Source organism: Indicator indicator, chromosome 24 (assembly GCF_027791375.1).
Source record: "Indicator indicator isolate 239-I01 chromosome 24, UM_Iind_1.1, whole genome shotgun sequence".
Taxonomy (NCBI): Eukaryota; Metazoa; Chordata; class Aves; order Piciformes; family Indicatoridae; genus Indicator; species Indicator indicator.
The window spans coordinates 8,819,530-8,827,815 of NC_072033.1; the positions used below are offsets into that span (position 1 = coordinate 8,819,530).

At 43.0% G+C, this 8,286-nt stretch overlaps 1 protein-coding gene across 1 annotated transcript in view; it reads left to right on the top strand.

Moving 5' to 3' along the window:
- DOK5 (docking protein 5) overlaps nt 1–6,508 on the top strand; it is a 45,770-nt gene extending 39,262 nt beyond the window's left edge. Inside the window, exons 7-9 of the mRNA XM_054391868.1 lie at nt 2,381–2,501; nt 5,898–5,961; nt 6,143–6,508. Coding sequence (XP_054247843.1) covers nt 2,381–2,501; nt 5,898–5,961; nt 6,143–6,191 — 234 coding nt within the window. The 3' untranslated portion in view covers nt 6,192–6,508. The remainder of the gene's footprint in view (nt 1–2,380; nt 2,502–5,897; nt 5,962–6,142) is intronic.
- Nucleotides 6,509–8,286: the final 1,778 nt, after the last annotated feature.

The window sequence follows — 8,286 nt, forward strand, 5'->3', positions numbered from 1 at the left end:
TGTATTAATGATGTGTGGAGCCACAGGTCCTGCCTGGCTCTCTGCTCCCAGCCTTTGCTCATGCGTGTTCCAGCATATCAATTCTGACTGGTTTCAACCTGCTTTTGGTGCTGGGTGCTTCTGCAGCATAAAGCCAGGTCATTAGCAAGTTGAAATTCCTACTCCTTCTGTTGCCACAGAGATACAGTAGGTTAATTGTGAGAATGAAATCAATCATCATTAAAGCTGCCTGTGCTCGCAATCTGAGGTGCTGTGATGAAGCTCTGTGTATTCAGGACATAACACACTCTCATTCTTCAGCCATGGAGGTTTTAATTTTTTCCCCCTGCTGACTGGGTTCAGGAGGAGCCACCCCTTCTTGCCCTTTTCTCTGTCTTTATCTAATCTTTCTCTAGTTGTGTTTCTCTTTTCCTCCCAGGATAGCCTGTTGTTTTTTCCCCTTCTCCTGACAGCTTGTGGTGGGTTGAAAATTCCCTCCCAACATTAAATTTGCCATACCAGCTCAGCTGGAAGCAAATGAAAACTGTATTTACAAGCAAAACTACAATCTACAATGAAATGCAATGGATATGTACAAAATATACAATATTTACCCTATTTACAATTAATGAACAGCACAAGAACCCCCCTGGCCAAAGACCAGAGGAAGCTAATAGCTTCTCCCTCCCTGCCCCTCTTACCCTCCCTATACAAAAAAGGGACAAGAGACAGGAGCAGAGAGGTATTTTTGTTATACTTAGCCAAAACAATGCAGCCAAGGATAAGCAGAAGCACAAAGTTAGTATCTCCCAGCCTGAGGAAGTGAGAAGAGAGAGAAATTGTTTTGATACAACTAGTTTAAGTCCCTTATCTCTCCAATGGGATTGTTTAGAACTGTCATTATTTTCTTTTTTTTACACCCAATACTGATTTATTTACATTTTACTACTTTCTGTTCAAGATCTGTGGGAAAGTTTTCAAGGCATAGCCTAAAACTACCACACAGCTGAACTGTTGCTCGAACTCCCTTAGCTTGTTGCCTGACCCATTAACAAGTGGAACCACCAAAACTTGTATCTACAGCAAGGAAATGCTATCCTCACGGTGTTCTGCTGATTTTTCTTCCCAGTAGAAGATCTGCCATTGTTTGTTTCCATGGTGCTGAGGTGTGACACTGCAAAGGGTGTCGGGGCTGTAGTCAAGGGGTTGTAATAAATACGGCGTAGGTGGAACCCTGCGTGGTGCCATGATTCATATCCAGCTGATGTGGAGGTGGGTGTTTTAAGAGCAGGAGTCAATCTGGGGTTGGTTTGGCTTTGTTCTAGCTTCACATCATAGGCACAGTGTCCACTGTAGGGAGAGGAGGTTGAAAATAGATGGCACCTCTAAATAACTTGGATTGTTTTCAGATGCAGCCAGCCCTTGCCTCTTTTCTGTCCTTGCTTTGCCTGTTTGTTTTTCCTCCAGAATATTCTGATCTTCTTGTAAAGTGTTCTTTCATCCCAGATTTTGCAAAACTGAAACTTTTTTTTTCTTTTGGTAAGAGACTATCTTTTAGAAAAGTCAAGTGTAGTCTTGGTATGTTTGAATTGGTATTTTCCTGAGCTTTGGGAGGAGAATTTTAGCTGTACTGTTAAGCTTATGATAAAATCCAAATATTTATTATCAGCTTGCAAATATTTCTTACTGAATTTTTGGGGAAAAGAAAACCTCAGAGTAGTCAGTTCTCCTGTATGGTTGAGTTAAATACAGTGTAAATAACAAGGGGCTGTGATTATCTGAGAAAATGTAGCTGAAGTTGCTGTATGGAGTGGGAAGTGAGATGGGGCCTGCAGCTCAACATACCTGGATATGCTGATCATGCAAAGAATGCAACTGAAGCATGCAGTTATCTCCTGTTGAACTCCTGTGCCTTCCAACTGGCACATTCCTCAATTGTAGGAGAGAGGAGTTTAATAGGAAATGCTTCAAAACTAACAAAACAACTTGTCCCTGCTCATGTGAAACATCTGTCAGGTTCTCAGTGTGCCAAGGCTGTATTTAGCTTCGTGAAGTTGGGAACATCCTCTGATGGCTTTGCTGCTGAAGGGGGAGCATATCAGCACTCTTCTACCTTCTCCTGATCCCTATTTTTGTTTCAGCTACTTGAGTTAAAACTCCCTTCAGGGGAACCAATGCTAGCCCAGGACCAGGGGATCACCAAGGTGAGCTTTGGTGTGCAGCAGCAGCACGGCCTCCTAACCTGAGTGATGCGTGCCTGTGGAGACTAATCCCCAAGCTGGATGTGGTTGCTAGTGTAGGGTGGGAAGGTGAAGGGAGGGAGAGGCTGTGGTGGCTATTTCATTGGAAGTTCTTGCAGCCAGTGGTTGTGCTATTCTCACATCAGTTTCCTGCTTTGCAGCTTCAGATGAAAATGAGTGAGCGAGCAGTGTCCCTCAGCGCCATGGTGCCCCTGCCCCGCAGTGCCTACTGGCAGCACATCACGCGACAGCACAGCACCGGCCAGCTCTATGGTCTGCAAGGTAATGGGCTTATGATGTTGCTGAATCATTTCTGTATCTGTCCATCTCATGGAAGGCTGATGTTTGGTCTCAGACAGTTGCTACTGCTGTCTGGATGATGGAGAGGAAGACATGTCCCACCTGAAGATGGACAGCTAAGCAGGGGGGTGGTCATCTGCGGGTGCTCTTTGTAGCTCTCATTAGAGACAGATCCTTCATCTGACAAGTTTTCTGGTCACTTTTACAGGATGATAAGTTATCAGTGTTGCCTAATTCTTTCTGCCACCAAACTCTTCTAATGGCACCTAGTTTTCTGCCAGACTTAAAACCATATGGCTCCCCTCCCCTTTGGGTGGCTGCCTCACAGTAAGAATGATGCAACCTTCATTATTTATTTTGTGTACTCACTAACATTCGACCAAATAAACTGCACCCTTGAAAACAGCTGAATTCAGGAAAGAAAAAGGGCCATGATAAGTAGTTCTGGAAAACAGTTGCCTTCAACATCTTCACTGGTGCCACTGTGAACTGCAGGGTGGCCTGAAGATGGGCAGATGTTTGCTCCAGATCCCTCATGCCTGAAAACTTGCCCAGGCTGCAGAGAGGGAGCTCCCCGAGGAGGTTTCTGTACCCAGTTGTCCCTCCGTGATCACCAAGGGACATCTAGTGGTTGTGCAGAGCATGGATGGGGAGGTGGTGGAGAATGCACAGCACCTGCAGGAAGGATGGCTTACAGCAGCACTGATTGAGCTGACTCTGCCTGTTTCAGAGAATGCTTTAAAACTGACCCTCAGTCTCCTGAGACAGTGAAATCCACAGCACCTAACATGTACTGCTGTTACCTTGTGCTGCTTTCACTAGAAGCATCTTTGGAGTAGGAGCTGTAGGTGCTTAGAACCTCTGACAATCTGGTCCAAAGTCAGCGTATGGTAGTTGTGTGCATTCTTAAAATTAAACACAGACAGAAACACTCCATTTGTATTTCAAAACATGTTCTTCCACTCTAAGCTACATGGACTGGCTGAGTTAGTGTTGGTATACAGAAGCTGATACTGATGAGCTGTGAAATTAGGATCAGGGGTTTGCTTGGAAAAGCCTGGAGAAAACAGACTGAACACTTATTAGTAGTATGACAGCCTGGAATATTAACTGCAATGGGTCAGAACCTTGTTTTTGCAATGTATGGGGTAAAGACTAAGCTTGATTAAACATTTGGATGATAAAGATGGACTTGAAGCAGTTTTCCTTTACCATGGGTGTATTAGACAATGAAGCTCAATTTGGCCATCACGATTATTGGTTGTTCTGTCACCCCTGAAAATCAGGGCTGCTATGTGCTTCCCCAAGGGGCAGTCCTGTTCTTGGTGCCTCTTCCTGCTGCAAAACCCCCCATGATTATAACCTGTGTTTCCCAGAAGACCTCAGGAGCTGGCAGGCTTTCTAGTACCAACATGGAGATACCATTTTACCAACATCAAGCATTCAGAAATCACTAGGCAAATTCACAGATTGCACTGGGTTGAAAGGGACGCTCAAAGATTGTCTGACACCCCTGCAGTGAGCAGGGACACCTCCTAGATCAGGCAGCCCTTCTAAACAGTCCCTCTACAACCTTCCTGTAGGTCTGCTTCAGATATTGAAGTGTAGCTCTCTGGTCTCCCCAGAGCTTTCGCTTCTCCAGGCTGAACAGCCCCAATTCTTTCAGCCTGTGTTTACAGGAGAGGAGGTGTTCCAGCCCCCTGATCATCTTTGTGGCCTCTTCTGGACACACTCCAGCAGGTCCATTAGCTCTTGTGTTGGAGGTTGCAGAATTTAAAACATCCTGATTTGGAAAACTTTTAAAGTCTCTCTAGTCTCTCTTTTGGGGGGCTGTGTGTGTTTGTGTGTTTATTTTGGTTTTGTTTCGTTTCTTTTTTACTTCCTCTCGGTTCCTAGGACTTTCTCAAAGAACAAATGATAGATATTGGGTTGACTTCAAATGAAGTTGGAGACTGATAGGTTAGCACCTCCAGAACATGGAATATTACAAGCTGTGATTAAAACTTCCAAGCACTGGCAGCCCTGACACACAGAGCCACGTTCCGTTCTGGTCCTCTGATCTCAGAAATCCTACAAAAGCGTTTTTCCTGTTTTTCCTTTTTTGACCAGTAGAGGGGGCAGGCAGCACATGAAAAGCCCCAGCGACACTCAGTCAATGTTCCCGGGGAGGGATGAATAATAAAAGCAGCACTTATATGCCTGTTCAAATTTGTTCAATAAATTAGGGCATGGGAAGATGACCTACTGGTGGCAGCCTGTGGCACAAGAGAACAAGACTGCTTGCAGCATTCTGACATAAGCAGTGGATTGGTCTTTACTGTGCCTTACTGCATAGCTCTTTATTAAAACAATAATTCAGCATTGAGTTGACAGAAGATAGAGTGTTTGGGTACAAACCACTTGTTTTGTATTTGAAAAAATAACTTGCTTGTTAAACTGGAAACTCCTATCCTAGGAGATTGTCATTAGGAGAAGGGGGTAAAAGTCTTTGTAGAGTAACTAGCCGTGCAGCCAGCATGAGGTCCTTGTCTCATTCAGCAATCAGGGCTACTCCTTCAGAGGCACTTTGAGCACCTCTAATTAAATTAGGTTGCCAGTATCTTGAAATGCTTCGCTTATTACTTGGGAAAAGGAATATGAAATAATTGTTACATTGAGTTGTATAAATATGTGAGGGGTGAGTGTCAGGAGTATGGACCCAGGTTCTTCTCACAGATGCCCAGTGATAGGACAAGGGGCAATGGGTGCAAGCTGGAGCACAGAAGGTTCCATATATAAGGAAAAACTTTTTCACTGAGGGTGACAAAACACTGGAACAGGCTGCCCAGAGAGATTGTGGAGTCTTCTCCTTTGGGGACATTCAAAACCTGCCTGGATGTGTTCTGGTGTGGCCTGTTCTGGGTGATCCTGCCCTGGCAGGATAGATGATTTGTTGAGGTCCCTTCCAACCATTAGTGTTCTGTGATTCTGTGACATATATGAAGCAGCATTTTACACACTCGTGGTAGAGGCAACCCAAACCTTATATGCAAAAACTTTCTTCCACTGAAGTTGTAGTTTGATTTCTAAATTGACTCTTGTCCTCTTTCCTAAAGTACAGAAAAGAACTAATGCTGATAGTGTGAGCTAAGGTGCATTTTTCATTTAAAGTGCAAACTCAGAACTTCTTAAAAATTAACTGGCTTTGTACAACTTCCAGTTATTAAGGAAACGGAAAAGAAAATCTAAGTGAAGGTGTTTCTGAGAGGGAGCAGCAGGTTAAGCAGAGTTAGGTATAATTAAAAGGCTGTGATCTGCAGCTTACTCAGTCCTTTATGAGGTGCCTCTGTCTTACTGAGTGTTGTTCTGTGGGTTTTTTTTTTTGCACTTGACTTGTAGATGTTTCTAGCCCAGTGAAGCTTCATCGCACAGACACTTTTCCAACCTACATGTCAGACCATCGGTAAGACTGCAAAGAGCTTTACAAACTTTGCCTCCTGACAGCGCACCCCAGTGGATGACAGCAATGGTGATAAGTAAGGATGGAAACACAGAAAAAAGTTCAGATTGGATGAAAAATTCTTCTGCTAAAAAAGGTTTTTTAAACTTTGTCAAAAGCTAAAACTGTTCTGTAGATATTGGAGAGGGGAACAAAACCAACAAGCCCTCCAGTGTATCTTTTATATCTTGTAGCTGGACAGAGAAAAAATCACTCCCTAAATATTTCCAAATGTTTTTGTATGATAGGTATGTTGTAAATAAATGAGCCTCTTCCTGTTGTAGTGTGGTTCCATTTTGTCTGTTACATCTCTGTGTCCCCTCATGTCAGCTGCTGTTGGTTGTAATGCTTCTCTTTAGTTATTTACATTATTGTTCAGCCTAATCCTTGACCTTTGAAATGGTGGCCAGTTTTAAGCATCTATTGGATACAAATTTTCCTGTTTGAAACCTGATGAAGACTTGATTGATTTCTTTTAAAAGCACCCTCTCTATCTTCTATTTTCTGTATTTATTTCCATCTCTGTAAATGTTTAAAATAAAAAGTCCCACTTAATCTCTGGTGTAGTGTTTTTTGTCATCACTGTCAGCATCAAGAGCAATGCTGTTGTGGAGCATCACATCATACAGTATGGATTGTCCCTTTGGCCAGCTGGAGTTAGCTATCCCAACTTCTTATGCAACCCCAGCTTACTCCTGGTGGGGTGGTATGAGAGGTAAGCACTGGAACAGCTTGCACAGGGAGGTGGTGGAGGCCCCATCCCTGGAGACATCCAAGGTCAGACTTGATATGGGTCTCTGAGCAACCTGATCTAGCTGGGGATGTCCCTGCTAACTTCAGGGCCGGTGGACTAGATGACCTTTAAAGGTCCCTTCCAATGCCATGCATTCTATGATTCTATGTTTCCAAGTCAATTCAGCCTTTCTGCTTTTTTACTGTGTCCTGAAATAAGTTGCTCCAGTAACTAGATTGGGCATAGGATCTATGTATCAGTTGAATAAACATACCATCAATTGTGAAATAAAACAACAGGAAAACATGAGATTTTTGGATTTCTACATCCAAAAGAGTTGGAATAGCAGAACTGGAGGTGAGGGAGGCTTTCAGGGAAGCAAACCAATGAGTGTGAGGTCAAGTGTTTCTGAAGGGGGGGGAAAAAAACCACAACAATATGCCAATATTATTTAAGATACACTTTAGTGCAAAGATAAACATAATTTATTGTAAATCAGGATTATGTTCACTTTACTTCTGAGCTGAACTGCTAACATAAATAAGTAATTGAAAGGCATGTTATGACTAATAGGTCTTTATCTTTCAGGTTTATTTCTGCTAATGTATTCCCTTTAGAGCTGACAGCATCTGTTGTTTCATCATGGATATGACAGTTCAGTAAATGCTTTTATTCACCTTTCACTCGTGCAGTGATTGATATACTTGGATTGTAATTGGACTGTTCAACCACAGACAAAGACGACCCAGAAAAAGCCACTCTAACCTTGGCCCTTAATTGAAAGGTCATGAAATCAACTAGCTCTGATCTTAATCTTTCTAGGGAAAATGTCTGCAAAGGATGGAAAAAAGGCCTAAAAGTAACTTTACTTTGGATTGCTGTGTGCATGAGGCAGAAGAAGTTGCTTTGTTTTAGTTTGTGGTCCCCTCAGATGAAGTCACCTAATCTTTGTGTCACTGCTGGTTCAGTCAGCTGAAGGTTTGCTGTTCTGCAGTTGTCAGCTTTATGAACTTCCTTGTGTTTGGAGCCAGGATGCTTAGACTGCACAGGAAACTACATCTGCACAAGTCAGATATGATGATGCCATTGTGTACCAGTTGGATGCCAGTGAAACTTGATATGCTGCTGAAAACAGATGCAGAACTGGAATGGAAATCTTTCAGGTACCTGAGCTACACTCTGTCTGAAGAGATGTACTTCAGAAAATGTGCTGCAAATCCATTTGTAGAGCTATGGGGCTCAGGGCTACCATGGGATTCAAAGATCAGTGTGTGACAAATCCCTGAGAACTATTTTTCTCCAGTGTCTGCCCTGCACACAAGCCCTCCATGTTAATAGGATTTCACAAGCTTGCCTTTTTTTTTTTTTTTTTGATCTTGTCCTCTATGTAAAAATAATAATATTTTTATGGGCTAGTATCAATTGCTCCACAGAATTCCAGCACAGCCTTTTGTATCCTTCAACCTTCTTTCTTGAATGTCTGCAGCTTTTCCTAGATAACTTTTTCAAAGGCACAGAAATGTTCTGCACAGTCCTTGGCTCTGCATAACCTCTCC